The sequence below is a fragment of the Chaetura pelagica genome, unplaced genomic scaffold, assembly GCF_000747805.2.
Source record: "Chaetura pelagica isolate M959 unplaced genomic scaffold, ChaPel_1.0 scaffold246, whole genome shotgun sequence".
In the NCBI taxonomy this organism is placed as follows: domain Eukaryota; kingdom Metazoa; phylum Chordata; class Aves; order Apodiformes; family Apodidae; genus Chaetura; species Chaetura pelagica.
In genome coordinates this window covers 3,198,547-3,216,878 of record NW_009953647.1, presented here as the reverse complement: position 1 = coordinate 3,216,878, position 18,332 = coordinate 3,198,547, and the positions used below count along the sequence as shown (strand labels likewise).

General features: G+C 37.8%; 1 protein-coding gene across 1 annotated transcript in view; it reads right to left on the bottom strand.

Moving 5' to 3' along the window:
- The window catches only part of PTPRC (protein tyrosine phosphatase, receptor type, C), a 78,425-nt gene extending 61,003 nt beyond the window's left edge, over window positions 1-17,422 (bottom strand). Inside the window, exon 1 of the mRNA XM_009999940.1 lies at window positions 17,368-17,422. Coding sequence (XP_009998242.1) covers window positions 17,368-17,422 — 55 coding nt within the window. The remainder of the gene's footprint in view (window positions 1-17,367) is intronic.
- Between the last annotated feature and the right edge of the window lie 910 nt (window positions 17,423-18,332).

The window sequence follows — 18,332 nt, the reverse complement described above, 5'->3', positions numbered from 1 at the left end:
AGATGATATGTGCATTTTAGTCACTGAAGTCCTCCAAACAGCTGCAGACCTGGACTAAGAAGCAGGAAGGGAGCATGTGACAAAAAAGCAAACATTCTCAAGATTTCTCCCCGTCTAATTAGCCTTTCAAAGCAGGTACTTATCAACTATGTACACAAAGCTAGAAGGTACATAAAATAAAGTTCAGATGTAAGCAAAAAAATCCCATAGAATCAGCCAAAGAGAATCAGTTCACTCTGCTAGCATTTTCATTAGTCAGAAAAACCTAGACCTTGTGGGATATAAAGGTGTGTGTGTGTTAGAGGACTTCAGAACTGATGAAGCCATCTCCACTCTGCTCATTAACAAATGAGGGCAGTTGAGTCTCTCTCAGCCACAGGGAAGGTCATCAAATGGTTGTTGTATACTTGCTGAGTGGAAAAGCAGTTATGTGGGGAAGAAAAGAACAGTTTCCCACACTCTAGAAAGAGAACATGATGGTTTGAAGGGGAAATTCCTATAGTGTAGAGTATAAGCTCTTCTGTTTTCAGTCTTCTGTCAAGGAGAGATGGCTTGTTTTTGCCAACTAAGGTCACTGCGTTGTGAGCAAGACAAAGTACAAATTACAACGTATGAAAATTTCAATTCTAGTGTGGTGCAGACCTGTGGTGAAAGGAATACTATAAAGATGCTATAACGGCATTTTACGCTCAGCATCTAACAATGAGCTCTGTATCACATAGGTTCAGCCTGCAGCTTTCTATAAATATTTCAACATTTGGACTTGATGATCTTAGAGGTGTTTTCCAACCCAAACGATTCTGTGATTCTATGATTTTATGCCCACCCCAATTTATTTACATGCCATATATTATTTTGCATTCATGGCTCACCCAGAATTAATCACAAATGTGTTTAAGGCTATTAGAGCACATGAAGACTTTTCCCAAACATAAGCTGCAGTTGTCTTGCAAGGATAAACCCAAAACCCCACTTCTAGGAAAGTAGGAGGGGATTAATTTACTCTACTTGCAGAGTAAGCAATGGGCTATTAAAATATATCCTTTTCCAGGACACAGCCTTAATTTTTAATCAGCCAAACAATTATGTCAGTATGTAACTAGAGCAGTGTACCTCCCCTGCACTGGAAAGAGTCAAAGCTAAAACTACCAATTTGTATTGTTAAAGATTTCCAAAATTACATAAAAAAAACATGTGAATGCTTAAGTTACCCGTCTCTTTGGAAATCTCTCTCTTTTGTAAGTTAAGAGTCAAAATACTCAAAGCAACAAAATAAACAAACAAAAAAACCCTGTAAGAAGACAATCTTTGTTTGATTCACCTATCTTGCAAAACAATTTGTTAAATTACCAGAAATGCCTCCATATTCTGTGCAGTTAAACACCAGCTCAAAGAGCAATTATATCACAGCTGCAATAAAATTCTAAAAATATGAAGTGGCAATAAAAACTGGTATCTGAAACCTTTGGAAAAGATCACAAATACAAGTCTCCTGCTTCATACCAAATATTTTAAAAATAGAGCCCTTGAAATACAGAAAAAAGAAAGAGAATTAAAAGTAGAAAGAATTCAAGTAGTATGTCCTTGCTCCAGGTAAGTTTCAAAATCTAGTATGAAGAAAGTCACATCATTTTACAGGAAAATACATTGAAATAATAATAAAATAATCAATTGTGCACTAATTAGTGTTTTGTGACATAAATGTTTGTTACATTACACTAACTATGCTATATTTTTTATGCTGAAGTTACCATATATTTGCAGATAAATTAACCATCCCAGAAGAAATCTAAAGGTTTTACCAAAAAAAAATAAATTGTAAAGGCAAACAATAAATTAAACAAACTCAAAATAAATAACAGAAGTGTAAAATTAGTTGCATTTCAGAATTAGCAAATATTTTACAGGAATATAAACAGGTTATATTCAGCTTCAACACCTAAAATACACAACTGGGTTTGACTGACAGTTGCAAAAAAAAAAAAATTTGGTTCTACCATGAAAGTGAAATTAAGTCTCAAAGAACCATATTATTAGATTCTGTATATTCAGATACTCTATCCTTGCAAGAGATTTCTGAAACAGATTATACAAGGAGGGAGAAAAAATTATTCTATGGAAGAGGCAATGAAAATTCCCACCATTTTTTGAGACTAATAATTGTTGAATAAGTAGATAATAAAGATATCATCCACCTTCATTCCTAGTTCTCTTTCTTTCCCAGCTCTGTAACCTTGGCTAGGCCTAATAAATTTTCAAACATTTGACATGAGCTCTTGAACCAAGAGTGCCCTTCTGGCATGGAAGTATTTCCCTTCTAACCACATATCCACTGTTCTTGGCAGTGTAATTTGAGTTAAATGGAAAAGGAGTCTTAGCACAGATGTCAGTGCCAGTCCTGAACTGTTGCCCTAAATGGGGGAAGCAGGAGGGCAAGTGCTCCTGCTCCCAAGGCTGAGCCTTTGCCCAAGGTCCTAGTCATCTGACCCCCTGGTTAAGCCAGGAGGGAGATCTGGTTCCTTCTCTGCTAATGAGACCACAGCATCAGAGCAAGGACTTGTGGTCCTCAAAGCTCTACACATGCCCATCTTCCTGCACAATCTCTCATAACACGTTAGGCAAACACTGTACATTACATTACTCAGGCACTTGGCTAGTGAAAAACTGCCCAGATTCCAGAAAATCTGCTTGGTGAAGTCTTACCACACCATGTAGACAAAAGCAAGGCAGAGGAACAGAAATTTCAGCTGAACATGCTTGATTCTGTGGTTAAGCAGACTTCCTTTCCTGGAGTATTTCACAGCCTTTAAAATAAATGGACAGCCTGGGCTGTACCTGCTTAGGCAGGAGCTCACAGGGAATGAACTTATCCATGAAACCCACAAAAAGGGGTCATAGCATTTTCAATACATCTAGGAAAGAGGAAGGATGAGCAACAACTGGAGAGTAAAAAGGTACCCATATAAGCCAGGTAAACATAAGCATTTCTCCATAGCTCCCTGCTGTACAATAGCTTTATTAGGAGGCAGTTCAGTGTGCATAGCATCTTGCTTTTTTCAATACCAATTCCTGCCTTATTTCCTCCCTCCAAGTAACAGTGACATGTCTCTGTGCGCGTGTGAGAAGGAGGGAGCACACACCACCTCTGCCACAGAACAGCTCCATCATATGCTAATACAGCTAAAAATCACTTTCTGTCTGGGGAGAAACCAAGGAGCTCGTTCCCAGTACGGTGAAGGATAGAGGAAAGTAGACAAGAGCCATAAAAGCCACCACTAGCTACCTAGAGGCAGGGAGACCACGAACTTTTCATCCATGTAAGTGACTCTGAGACTCCCCTCTTCCACTACACAGTGTTCCCAAAACTGTTCCCTGTCTCAGCCTGGTACCTCAGGGCTGGGAGGAAACAGACTAGAAAGATGGAAGGAAGGCAAGAGTAACAGTAACCAGAGTATGCACAGCACGTTCATACAGCCACAAGCCAAATGAATTTGTGTCTCAGGTTAGATTTTCACAAGTTGCTCATAAAAGACTGGACAACTCTGTATCTGAGATCAGGTATCAAATAACAGCTATGCTCACCCTGCACAGGTCTTGTGCGGCCCAAACATTATAATTCCTGGTGCTTGCTGAGTTCAGTGTCATGGGAACTGTGACTGAAAGATGCCAATGAAACCACACTCTCTGTGCTCTCTTAGTACAACTTCATGCTTCTTGATTTCAGCCTGTATTCATATCGTTAAGACTTCAGCCAAATAATGATGGGGCATTCATCTTCCTCACTCAACACAACTTCCAAGTCCAGATTTTCAAAGCCAATATGGTGACATTTTGGCATTTATTGGAAAGAATTTTAACTGGGTTGCATTTTTTTGGTTTTGGGGTTTGTTTGTTTGTTTCTTTTGTTTTTAATTCAGGCAATTGTGTTCTTCACTGATACCTAAACCTGATGCTGTTTTGTGTTACTGTGTCTACAAAACGTATACATTTGTTTTCTCAAGAAATGCATTCTTGAGAACCCATCATTTTTGTCCAAAGGACTTGAAAGAATAACGTAGAGTATGAAATTCAATAAAAACTAAATTCTCTACATACTTTATACACTGCTTGTATTTAAAGTTATGCTGACTTTGCTTTGCATAATTTTCCTTGCAAAGTCAGCTTCTATGACTCAGCTCAGTTATACTGATATTCACCATCAGACTTAAGCAGTTTCACAGAATCTGAAGGCAAACACCTTAGCAGACACTAATGGACACAGAATAAATTCATCCCAAGGGCAACTCTGTTTAAATCACAGGAGCTAGCTCCTAAATGCATCTTATCCTGCAAAATTAATTTGACAGCCTTACTGTGAAAACATTGCTCATGCTAGAGAATATATACTCAAATTTTTGTTGAATATTTGGAAAGGAACCTATTTTGTATATACTTTTTCAGGCCTGTTTGCAATTGTCAAGAAATATTTCTTGGAGAAAGAAAACATTTTTACTTAGTATGTCATATTGGATCAAATTATTTTAAGGTCAAGAGTAAACAATACAGCTCTTTGTGCAGGCATACTGCTCTGCTGCTATCAACCCTCAGGCAATGATGATTTGACATCTTCACTTCATATGTTGCCTGCATGATCTAGGCTGTACCTGCTCAGGACAGAGATCATATTTTGGTAACCCTGAGGCACTATTCACAATCTGGCTCAACATGAGCAATAAAGTCTATGATAAGCTCTAAGAAGTGCCAAGCACTTACTTCTTGCTTACACACAAAATCACGATAATGCTAGGCCCAATTATTGCAAAATGGGTGATCTTGAATAGCTGTGTTTAGCACATCCCCTTAGAATTTGCTGTCCTTAGACAGTGGCAGCATACCCATAGGCACTGGGGCAGATTTGTGCTGAACATCTGGTCCTCCTCCTGGATCTGAATGAGAGCTGGATGTTGAGAACAACTCAGGACTTAGCTTCACATGAGAGATTTAAAAATTGTGCAATGAGTTAATTTCACATTATGAAACATAAAATAAACATTTTTACCCATAGTGTTTTTTCTTCATATCCTTCCATCACCCAGTTTAAAAGGGTAGCTGGGTAGTCTGTGTTGTGCTTTTTCCAGTTTTTCCCAAGTTGGTCTCTTCTGTGACATTAACTTCTGTATTGTTTGCTTCTAGTACTGTGTTCTGCTTCCACACAGACTTCTTCCCACCTAGGATGCCAGATTCACTGTCATATACTATTAGCTGCAGTCTACAAGTCCTTTTAGTGTGGTGTGACAGTGTTTATATCCAAGAGTATTTGTGCTCATTTTTACAGTAAGCTGCAGGATAACTTTATATCAAATGCTTTCTTAACATCCAAACTATGATTATTTTTTGGACAGAAATGTATTCCCACATCTGATTGCAGTCATTATGGTAGAGAAGCACAAAAATGCCTTTGAGCGAGGTATTTACAAGCATAAACTATAAATATTTACCCAGAAGGCCGGTCTGCTCACAGTGATGCTGTTGGTCATCTTCTGATAGCCCATCTCGTGCCCTTCTCCACATATTAACATGATTTTTCTCTCTGGGATTGCCCAAATAGATTAGATAGATGTCTCCAAAGATAAGCATGTGGCAGGCATTACTTCTTCTTCAGTGGCTTGTCAAGAAACTACTGCTATAAATCTAAAAGAGTCCAGAAGATTTTTATTATCTTAACTCATAATACCCATCTTTGAATTTGAAAGTTAGGAAACCAGACTGATCCCATAGACTTACCTTGCACATCAGGATCTATATCACAAACCCCTCCCCCAGTTTTCCTGCCTGTAAGCTCTTCGATTTACATTTCACACACACAAGTTATCTTTAAATGTGGCAAATTCATAATGCTGATACTCAGGAAAAGTCTGTCTAAAGATACACTGGTTGTCTTTTTATCTCACACTATAAAAACAACAAAATAATTAGCACAGGCAGCAAATTGAAAGCTTCATTAAAGAGAAAGAATTATCAAAACTGGAAAGAGACAGTACTGTGAACTATTTGTCAGAGACAAACTTTTCTGAGAATCTTCTGTAGCATAAAAAAAAAACCAACCTTCTGTAAGACTGAAAAACCTATGAACCTACATCCTGGGATGTACACTTTTGAAAGATATTTTTGCAGTATCGTCCCAGAAACTTTCTATTCAGTCTTCTGAAAGTCCATGTTCCTTACTTACTGGCTCCTTTAGCAGAAATGCTAAAAAATCCAATATTGCAACCCATCTTCCCTGAATTCCCACTTCTGTTAAAAAAAAAATAAATTAAAAAATCCCAAAAATATTCTATGTACATCTTGGGCAAAATATTTCAAATTGATTAGTTGTCTGCAACAGTAGCTGCATTAAATATGTAATTACCAAATTATCACCTTTCTCATTTTATTTGCTACCTCCATGCTGATTTTATCCTTTCTTTTAACCAAGAATGTTTATTGTCCTGGGACATAGAAAACATTTACTGTAGATTAAAAATGGCAATGGAATACAAAAACTGAAGACAATACTAGATTATTTAGGGAAAAAAAAGTTCCGCAGTTAGGATTTACCAAACTTAACATGGTCTGGCTGATCTTTTTAGATCACATGTTCATTTGGCCTTCTACAAACTTCTACAGTATTCAGAAAGTTCAGTGAAAATCACCCTACCTGAGTAGGCTGGTGTCTTGTCTGAATGAGAAGAGCAGGAGGTAAATCTGAGCAAAAGTGAAAAACAGACTCAATTAAGCATTTCAATTTCATTAAAAGGATTAAAAGGAGTACTATATTAAGTCATTTATGCAATTGCAAAAGCTTATCTATCACTTCTTGTCAATGGACATGGTCAAAGGCAGCTAACAGAGGTGCAGAAATATAAAAAATATCTACTTTTGAAGTAACAACCAGGTAAACAGTAGGCTCTTGTGCAAAACAGAAATTGTGGCAGAGAGCCAAGTAAGTACTTGAGTGATTTAAAGACAGTTAAGAGAAACGACAGCACTGGGAAATTAAACACTCTGAAATATTTCATTATTTCTGTTTTATAGCTTATTTCTGTTTCACTATAGGATGTTTTGTGATAAACACTCCAAGATACTTAGCACAAATTGGCTATTTTGTTTCAGACAACCTCAAGAAACATATTGCTGGGGCCTTATAAACATGTACAACATGTTTACTGTATATAATGCAATGGAATAGCCAAAAATAGCCAAAAGAGGAAGGTGAAGGAGGAGGGAAGGCTTGTAATATCTCATGCTGAAACAGTCCATGCTGTGATATGCCCCAAACACCTGGACTTCTCAGACTATGTGAACAACTGAATCACAATAGGAGTAAAACAATAACAGATTCCTTTAGTTCAACAAAGGAACCTCTTTCACTTGTCTCACAAAGAAATTTCATGACAGCTAATAGTAGAATTTGTGCTTGTGTATACTGCCAAAATTCTAGTCTCTATCAAAATAAACAAAACTTAAAAACTAGTCTCACTTAGTATCACTATTGCTTCTTCAGTTTGTTTTAAAAAGTCATCAAGTGTTAGCAATATAAATTCTGGCATAACAAGAATAGCTTGTTTTTCCCATCTCAGGCTGACATACTGACTGAGGTTATATACTCCCCACCAAGATCAGCATAAAATATTTGCACATCCGCTTTCTGCCTTATAGCAAGTGTTATTTCCTATACTTTGTAAGTTAGGAAATACCACAGAAGATGAAACTCCATACAACAATTATTTAGCAAGAGGCTCTGCCTGTTGTCGTCTTCTCCTTATAAGATCCGCTTTACAGTTTATGAAATTTTGGGTTAAAATACAGAAGCATTTAAAACTTGGCTTTATGCTAAAAAAGAAAAAACTTGTTAGCTAAGCATTGCCAACTCCTAGAGCAAAGTCAGTCTATCTATTTTTGTTAAACAAAAATTAAGGGGTATTTTCTTCAGACAAAGGTATATTGTGAAAGACATCAGCCTCATTTCAGTTTAACATCCCAGCTTTATTTTCTGCTTGCTAATGTTCAACAAGGTGCCCCCGTACTGATCAATGGAGACACATGCTGAAGGGGTGAAGTTTCTGGCAGATTTTATCCCCTCCTCCAGAACAGTGTCATTTTAGGTAGAAGAGACCAACTCCTGTAAATAAATACAGTCACAAAGTTTTACTAAGAAAAGTGACTAAACTGCTCATTTTCCTTTTGTTCTTCTGTAAACAGGAACATAATTTCAAGACAGATTATGATGATAGCAAACAAAGTAAGACCAGCCTGCCCTCCACTGTCTCTGACCTAGAAAATTCTTTGTGCTATTTCTTGGCTTCCTTTCTCCAAGTTTCCCACATCACCCTGAAAAAATACCCACCAACATCTAAACTTTCTCACTACTGTTCACAGATAGCTCACCATCTTAAGCCACACATCTGTAAGGTCAGACTTACACTTTTTTCTAGCTGGCAATAATGTCTTTCACATACTAGTAAAATATTCAGACAGGGAGAGAACAAAATGCCAGTCCTAAGGAAACTGTGATCCAATCAAACCCTCAGATCTGGGGGCTTTGGGGTGAAGTGAGAAGTTCATTCCCTTTTGTTTGCATGAGGAACACAAGCAGGGTGAAAAAGGAGAAGTTCCAAAATGAGGTGGGAAGAACTTTTCTCTGCTGTTTCCACAGTGGCCTCTGCTTTGCTCCGCTCCAAGTGCTGATAGGAAGTAGAAAAAATGTTCTTGAGAAACATGATGTATGTCCTAGATCAGTGTTGGAAAGTTGAGCAGGCAAAAAATGTACATATTCTTTGTACAGCCATCCAATCATGTGAACACTCTGAAGATCATCCATCTTATTTCCTAATTTTAAAGAGTTTTATGCTTTCATTAACACTTAAATGAATTAAGGAAAAAAATAATTTGCTTTTCATAATGTACAAGAGTTATATTGAGTAAAGCTTGTCTTATAAGTTATTTACACCAATCTCCACAACCTCTTAAAATTGCTTAGTGATCAAGTAAAAGCTCAAAACAAAAAACAAAAACCAGAAAATCAAATAGATTATCTATCTCAAATCCAACCAAATACCCACTTAAGCTAGGTTATTGCTGCTACTACCTTTTGCACTGTGTTTATAAATATTTTAAATATTGAAAGCACGTTTTGTTTAAATGCAACATTAGATAGATTTAATGCCTTTACTATTAATTACTCACACAAAGATCAACAGCAACATTTCCAAGACTGTCAGATTAAGACTGTTAAGCCCCAAAAATTATAACTGAAGTTGATATGACTGAAAAGCAAAAAAAACCTCCTGACTGCTGCTTTTTGCTTTTGCCTTAGCTTGGCCTGTGAAGCAATGCTACTCTCAGCTTTCCAAGCCAGTTTCACTTTCTGGTTTCTGTATGAACAGGAACCAACAATCGCCAGCAATGGGACAGAGCTGAAAAATTCATAACTGAGGGCCTCATTTGTATATAGCCTTGGTTTCCAGCTAAGTGAAATCCAAGCTTCATCAGCAAAGTCACAATTTTGCTCATGTTTCTGGTGGATCTCTTTGAAGATGGAACTTCTGGAGATCAGCTAAGGCACTTTGATGCACCCCACTGCTGGTCCCTGAAGTTAAGTAAAACTCCAAGCTGAAAACAGCAGTTGTTCTCTTAAGGTTGGGACAAGCACTGGCAGAACCTTTGGTTTTTCACCAGGTGCTCCCTGCACACTTTGATTAATCCAGCTCTGTGCAGCACACATGTTCTGGACAAACAATGCAAATGTGCGTGGGAGGGAAGAGGGGGGAAGAGAGCAGAGGAGAAAAGTAGATCACTTAGAGCACTGTGGATGAAAGCAAGATGCTGGCAATAGTCTCAGCAGAGAAAGCATGAATGCTGGTAGAATATGCTTCACTGTATGCAACTCCATCTAGCTGTCAGGTTGCTGTGCTCTACACTCATCTCTATGGGCATTTGAGAAGTCTCAAGAAGTGTTCTAAGGCAACAATGATACACAAGATCCTCAGTGTGTGTGTGAGTGTGTACATGAGTAAAGTTGCAAAACAGTTGTCATTTTTAAATGGAAGGGTTATCATGCTAAGAGGATCCTTTATATGTTCCATGTTTGTGTAATATGGAACACATTTTGATCATACACTTACTTTTAGTAACTCATACTGCCCACCACAGCAAAGTTAGCATTCACGTTTGCTGCTAAAATTAATGTTGATAGCAGTTAAAGGGTCACTTCTTGGAAGATTTACACTCTAAGAACCAGGGAAAAATACATATCCAGCGACACACCTGATAACTTAGATTTATAGCTCGACCTTGAATTATGGGAAAATATTTTATAGCATTCCAGATTTATGATTCTCCTTCCTGGAGACCTTGACTGTAAGAATGAGGCTGGATTTCAAAAAGTTCACTTCTGGTTTTCTTAAAAACAAGGTGAGCTGTAGGAATCTTGTAAAAAATTTGGCATAAGCCAGACAAGCTTTCAAGTCATCTAAGTGCTCCCTTAATTGTCTTATAGCTAAAGGCTTTAAATCCAAGATGAGGTATGTACTTCCTTATGTCCACAACTGTATAGAGACACTGAGCAAATATTCTGGCTTTCATTATGAAGCTTTCTTGAGATGATACTTTTTCGCCATACCCAACTTGAAAAGTACCTTTTTACCTTTTCTCTTTCCAGATTTGTAGCCTACAAAATATTTGCACTATAGCACATGGTAATTTTAAAAATTATTATCAAACAAAATATCCATTCTCAGCTACAGAAAGAAATCTTGAAGTAAGTGCTTTAAAACCTCTCTCTTACATAACATGTGACATAGAATCCTTGTCCTGCAATCAATAAAATCTGCTAGAATAGGATTTCAGTATAGAAAACAAATACAAATTTTATTCACTTGACAACTTAAACTAATAATTAATTATAAGCATGTCTGTCATTATTTCCTCTATTTAGGGTCAAGTAAAATCCTACCTATATGTTACTGCATTGTTTTATATTACAGAATTTTGCACCTCTCATTTATCTTATTTAGAAAAGTATAGAGAATTGGAGCACGTGATGAATTAGCAGAGAATGAGAAGACTAAGTTCGCCACTCTAGACAAAAAATAAAAAGGCTAAAAGGGGATGCTATTGCTGTCTGCAACTGCCTGGCGTGTGGTTAAAGAGAAGACAAGAGTCAAACACTTCTCAGAGGTGCACAAGGAAAGGATGAGGAACAGACACCAATTGCATCCAGCAAATTCATGACTCAGTATTAAGAACCAAAATTTCCCAAGATCAGTCATCAAGTGGAATGAGCAGCCCAGGCTGTGGAACATCCTTCCTTGGAGTCAAAACTCAGTTGAAAAAGGCTGTGAGCAAGTAACATTGAAGTAAGCCTTGCTCTAAGCCAGGGATACAGGCAGATGATGTCCTGAGCTTTGCTAGCCAAGGTTATTCTGTAACTCTGTAACACTATTGCATCTATATAAACCAGGAGAGTTTCACCAAGTGCCCGGGGAAGTGGGGAGCTGCTTTCTGATTTTATTTTTTTTAAATTTTTATATATAGATAGATAGATTTACTTATTTATTTATTTATTATGTGGTAGGAGTTTGTTGAGTTTTTTGTGTTCAACAGCTTCAAAATTTGAAAGTTTATTTTACATTTACTTTCCCTATTTTCCAGGAATAACTATAAAAACCTCAGATTATTTTTTTTTTCTTCAAAATGTTGGTAGGAATAGATTTCAAATTTTAAGATATTCCCTTTCTTATTTAGGTCTACTGACTGGCCATAAGAAAAATATATTGAGCCATTAGATGCATTTGTTTGAAATACCTGATATTGAAATTCAAACAGTTCTTCAAGCAGAATTCCTAACAAGAAGGTTTTGTGACAGGGAGTCTACAAGATTTACTTTGAAGAAAAAAAAGTGTGTTTAAGAGACCCACAAACCATCAAAAGAATACCTCCTTCAAAAGGCCTCACCTTACAGCTATAAGGGGTTTTTAGAAGTTAATGTATTTACATAAAATGGAAAGACTTGCAAACTGTACAAGGCAATTACTGGAAATAGTGGTGGAGTACTGAACAAAATGGTCCTGATTATCTTTGTTTTTTCAAAGAAATCCATTATTTTTTTTCATCTACACTAAAACTATAGGTTAAATCCTGTAGTCCTTGCTTAGAAAAAGTCCTTTTTCAGACCTCCTGCTGGTCTTCTGTACAAAGAAAATGAATACCCGAATGAGAAAAAGGCAGAAAGAAAAGGAGCTTGAAGCTCCAGCCCATATGGAAAGAAAAACTGCATTTAAAATGCATGCAGTAAACACTAGAGACCTAATAGTGTGTATTTGAGCACCTTCTGTTGACATTTATATAACTATTTGCATGCATCCACACAGACACATATATGAACATTTATAAACATGCTTTCTTCCACCTATAGCTATGCAGATTTAAAAGCCAACCCCTCTTTATCTTTAGTCATAACACACTGAAGCTTACATACTCTTTGATATCATTAGTTAATCATTCCCTGAGACAGTGCTCTATAGTCACTTATTGCCGCATGTTTCAAATCAACCTTGTGAACATATTAAAAATATATTTCAGGAAGAGAAGGGAATACATATATAAGACATAGATAAGCAGTGGTGTCTAGTTAGGCAATTAGAAGTGATCATTGCATTAATTTTTGTTTTTTCTTTTAAAAACATTATTTTCCCATTATGGCTTATATATAAATACTTCTGCCTTCTGGATCCCCACTTTATGTTTCTTCTTATCTCTGCAATTAGCCCTGAGATGCTTCAAGGACAGGGGGAGAGACTTAAAAATTATTTTTGCAGCACAGAGTGGGACTGGTAGAGCTTTTCATCAACATGTGTGTGCACATGCACACATGAACATATGTACACACCAACCACCACACTTCCACTGAGGATTCTTTCCTCATCCATAACAGCCAGTAAGGACCTGAAAAAAAATTCCCCATTGCAAAACACTGTATGGCAAGTGTCTGGCATTCTTGTACAGCAGCTCTCTGGATTTTATCAATGAAATCTCTTTCTACTACTGTAAACACAGTGGTATCATTCATCCTACACCAGTAATATATGCTTTCCAATGCAGTAAGAAAAGCTAAAAAAAAGATAAGGCTATGCAGTATCTTCATTAATTCTCATTAACCTTTTTCAGTATCTATGAATTTTTAACCAATTAAAAATGTGATTAATTTAAAACTACCTTAAATAATTTTAAAACATTACTAACCATCAATCAGTTCCCATTAAATCAATTATGCAGGCCAAATACTTCATACTGTTTAAAATCATCTTGCATATTTGAAGAGCAAAACCAAGAATTTTTCTATACATCATGCTCAGCATACAAGTGCTATGAAAAAAAATAAAGGTTCTCTAGTTGCAAATATCTACATATCTGACTAAGAAGATTACAGGGACAATCGTCTCCCAGTTATTCTCTGCACATTTAACAAGTTAGCTCTGAAATGCTAGGACTCTGAAGCATCATTACTTCTTGTGGACACTTGGATGGTGAATTCTGAGAATGGTTATGAATCAGTAACTGAATCCAGATTATTTTTTTTAATATCTAGAGTTTATAGACTCGCATACAGAGCTGTAACTGAAAGCAGTTAGCAGAACTGTCCATGAAGTTTGTTTAGAGCAGCTTAAGTTTTGTTATTTGGGTGTTTTTCTGAAAAGCCAGTCCTCCATAATTAATGCTATGCTTTTCATATTTTTGCCTTAAACTACAATTTGCTCTTTTGATTTTTTGATAGATAAATAAAGATATTTCCTGCCTGTTTGATACGATGTTTTGGAGAAAAAAAATATTTCCAGACTTTTTTTTCTTTCTAAAAATATAAGTATCTATTTCTAATAACATTCTAAATAACATTATTTTATCAATAATGATACTATGGATGACAATATAGAGACAGCAGAACAACTACAAGATACCACAGAATATGCAGTAGGAAACACAAAAAAAGGCTTTCAAAACTCATCTCTTAATCCAGGAATACGACTTAAGGTAACAGCCCAATAAAATAATCAAATTGGAGGGAAAGGGAAGGAGATGTAACATGATCTTTAAAGTCAGTACCAATCACTGGTAGAGACCTAAGCCCACTCCATACTTAAACTGTTAGAAAATCTATTTTTATGGCATTTCACTAGAAAACAAACCAGAAGAAAATGAACAGTCTATGAAGAAGACATTTTTTACTTTTTTATTTCAAAAGTGAAGCAAAGGCTTTCATTTATGCCACTTCAGAGTGACCTTAACTGTCTTTTTTCCCCTAGTCATTTCATTCTTATGGGAATCTGAAATATATCTGCTTTGAAATATTGGTTTTAATGTGAGGGTTTCCTCCAAATGCAGAGCTTACTTCTGCTCACCTTCTACTAAAACTCTGAGCATTAAGAGTCTGTGCAACCACTGCAGTATATCCAAAGAAATCTTCTATCCATTTCCCAAGACTTAGACTTTGCTCAAATTTTGAAGCCTGCTGCTTTACGGCTTCTGTGCAAAGGCTGTGATTTAGTAACATTACTGAAAACTGTAAGCCCAAAAACATTTAACTGAACTCTTGGTGATTTCATAGGAAAGAAATACAGCCTCTCAGGCCCCTTCATTTTTCCATGTGGATATCAGTGAAAGCTAGAGAATGCCAGCTCTAGGAAGCATGCAACAGTTTTCCCACTTTGTGTTCCCACTTGAACAAACATTAGAAATAAAACTTCACTCAATGTGGGTGCACTGCTTGTTTCTCACCGCTGCCTGTGCCTGTTAGATAACCTGACAAACATCATGCAGTGCAAGAAAGGACTAAATCATCTCTGCATCCTCTCTAGGTCAGGACACAGATGGGCTGTCCATATACTGTATGGCAGAGGTCCCAGTGTGCCATAGCACCCACAGTTCTTGCCTCTGGGGACTAAGAATGTCCCTTTACTGCACCACAAATCTGATTCTTCAGAGCTCAGGCCAACTGCTGGTAGACAACAATCTTCAGGCTGGTAGGATTAAATATGCTCAAATCACATTTCTGCAGAGAACTCTGAAGGTTCCCCTTGCAAAATTATTTTTCAGATCAGTTTTCTAAATAAACATAGATTCTTTGACAAGGAAGTGTGTTAAGATGTTATTAAGATCTGCAAGCCCAATAAAAGCACAACACACATCCAGCCACAGGAGTATTTTTTCACAAAAACCTTTGGTTTGTCGGTAACAAGCCCATGAGATACCACCTGGGGAGGGGGAAGGTTCCCCTAACCAATTCATTCCTTTGTATTTTTAATCTGTAAACTTCAAAAGAGCAAAAATTTGTATAGAGGAAGTCGAAGTTACTGTAAAGTGTCAGGTTTCAGAACAACTTACCGCCAGCTCCCCTCCCACCCTTTAATTCACTTACCTACTGACACAACTTTCTACAATGTAGAGCCTTGTTATTTCTTCAGTATCACCAGTGCTGTAATAACAAGTGTTTCACATACTGCAAAAACAGAAATGTGAGAGGGTCAGAAAAAAACACTGATATGAAAGATATGAGATAATGAGAAGAGGTAATTTATACTGAGCAACCATAGGCAAATGATAGTGCTCTACCTGTAATGCTTCAAAGCAATCCCCAGTGTAATAACACATATTCCTGTTTTGCTTTTTTCTGAAGTATATAGGACATAATATGCACATTATGAAAAACATATCAACCTGTTGCTACTGGAGTCAGTTTGCACAACATCCGAAAAGCTCGACACTGTAACACACCACAGTTATTTGATGTACATAGGTGCTTCCCACCTCACCTCACCTCACTGCAGCTCACAAGGAGAACGGCTTGTCTTTTCATCGCCATGTCTATGCCTCTCCTTCTCAGGTGGGATTCAGAAAAACATGGCTGTAGGAGTGAGCAAAAGGGCTGGCAGTGCTATGTGTGTGGGTGGGTGCAGAAGCCTTCCTGAAGGTTGTACTGAACATGAGGTTCTGGACAGCCAGTGCTAAGAGGGAGCTACTGACTCCTGCAAAGTGCAGGCTGCTTGCTGTTCTCTCACAGGTTATTTCAGAAAGCCAGAGTAATTCTTGTTCTGAAGGCAAGGAGGAGCCGAGTGGCCAGAAAGAGGTAGAAAAAAGAATAATTTCTGAGATGCTCAGTATTTTGGCATAAGGTGTTCACCCCTAACGAAGAGGGAGAAGTGAAAGAGGGATCTCAGATGGCTTAGAAGTAAAAGATCCAGTAGGGCACACTAACTGAATAAAAGCTATCGCTTGTTAGGCCTTTACTAAAGAAGGATGTTAGTGGATTTAATTTCATTTCAAGAGGCCTTTGAGAGGCAATATTGTTTGGACTTTTATCAAGGGTTACCGTACCATAAGCATGAAGCTTCTTTTTTAATCTATCCTTTGAGGCTTTTCAAAGCAATTATTTCTTTCTTCTGAGAGACTATTAGAGTGTCTGCCATGCTCTGTGAGAGAAGGTTTAATCCATGCTGCTTCTGCTGTTGCCTACAGTGTCAAAAAACAGCAATGCAAATAGTCACAATATCCTCGGACAGAAACACAGAGAATATTTTTTGCTTTCATACTAGTCTAATTCTAATTCTTTCTTAGAAAAATACATCTTTCTAGGCATTTATTTCAAAGATAAACTAGGCAGCTGCTCAGAATAATCAAGTTGATAATCATTTGTCAATATTGTCATTTCCAGCAGCCCACGACCATATATCTACTGGAGAAAATTTTTCATATTCACATTAACTGCATGTTAATGAAGTCTCATTTGATATTAAAAATATAAATAACTAAAAAAAGTAATCCACCTTTTTTTGTGATGATTCAGAACAGCACAGATCTATCTTCAGGTGTTTCCCTTTAAAGTGCTGCGTGATACCAGAAATCTTGTGGCTCTCTGCTGGGCCTGAAAATACTCCTTGTAGGTAGATGAGGAACTTCCAAAGTGTTCTTACTGTACAAAACTTTGTTCTTCTTCATCCTTTCCATTTCCCAGGCAAAATCTGACAGCTGAAACTTCTGTGCAATAACCACAGAAGAGCCAACATGTCCACACAGGAGTTGTGAGAAAGATGTACAAGGAGCCCTTCCAGGCCCCTGCTCCAAGATCCACCATTAAAAGTGCAATTCCTGTCAGAAATGCACATTTTTCAGATTATTACACTTCCAGGACAATGATACACACAACCTTCGACCTTTCTCTGAATCACCCCTTCTCTTATTTTCCATCCTACACAAAGGACAATCTCAACTCCGGGCCGAGCACAAAGTTTAGAGCCTCACCTCACCCTCCCCTTGAAAAGGTGTCACGAGGGCCCCAACTTGGCAGTTGGCTCCCACCAGCTTCATCTCCGTGCCAGTCCTGCTCCCTCACGCCAGGCCCACCACCCCGCATCTCGCCCCCTCACCTCAGAGCTCCGTCTCCCGGCCGGGCTGGCCTGGCAGCACCGGCCCCTGCCAGCCTGGGGGAGACACAAGGAGGCAGGGGGTCTCTACTGGGTCCACAAGCTCTCCTGTGAGACTGATCGTCTCCTGCACTAACAGAGAGCAGATATCCAGTGTGCTGGCCTTCAGGGCCAGTGCTGATGGTTTCCTTCGAGAGCACAAGGCCTCACAGTTTGTGCACAGTGCTGCTTTCTGTCAGCTGTAAGCATTAAGTAGCTCTAACTCTCAGGTTATGGTTACCAGGTTTTCCTTCACAAGTTCTTCCATAGTATTTGCATCCTGAAGAGAACTATATGCATAAAGTTATGCTTTAAAAATGAGTACTGGATTAGAAACACTAACTGATGGATGATGCATCGTGCCATTGTCCAAAACATTCACCAGAGCTGGTTCACAGAAATAACCCAATGTGATTTTTGCAGTGGCAGCCCTATAAATGTAAGGAAAATCTATCAGGAAGGCCTTCTATACATGTCCTTGATGGATAAAGCAGCAAAATTCCTCATGGTAGGAAAACGGGATGCATGCTGTGAGAGGATGTGCTGGCATTTTTTACACTCTGGATGCAGTGGCAAAAATCAACCAGCTTTCAAGTCTGACACTAGAAGACAGGACACATTCAACATGCTATAACTGTGCTTAGGTTAGCTTAAGCTCTGAAATGACTTGCAAATGAAGTGTTTGAAAGCAAAGCAAAACTAATGGTGAACTTCAACCTTTTTTCCAAGATCATAAGAGGGACAAATACTTAATATAAACTTGGAGATACAAGACATCTCAACAGAATCACTTCCTGCAAAGCAAAACTTGAATCCCTATGAGTTATTGAGGAATTGCCTAAAAAAGATGGGGGGAAAGAG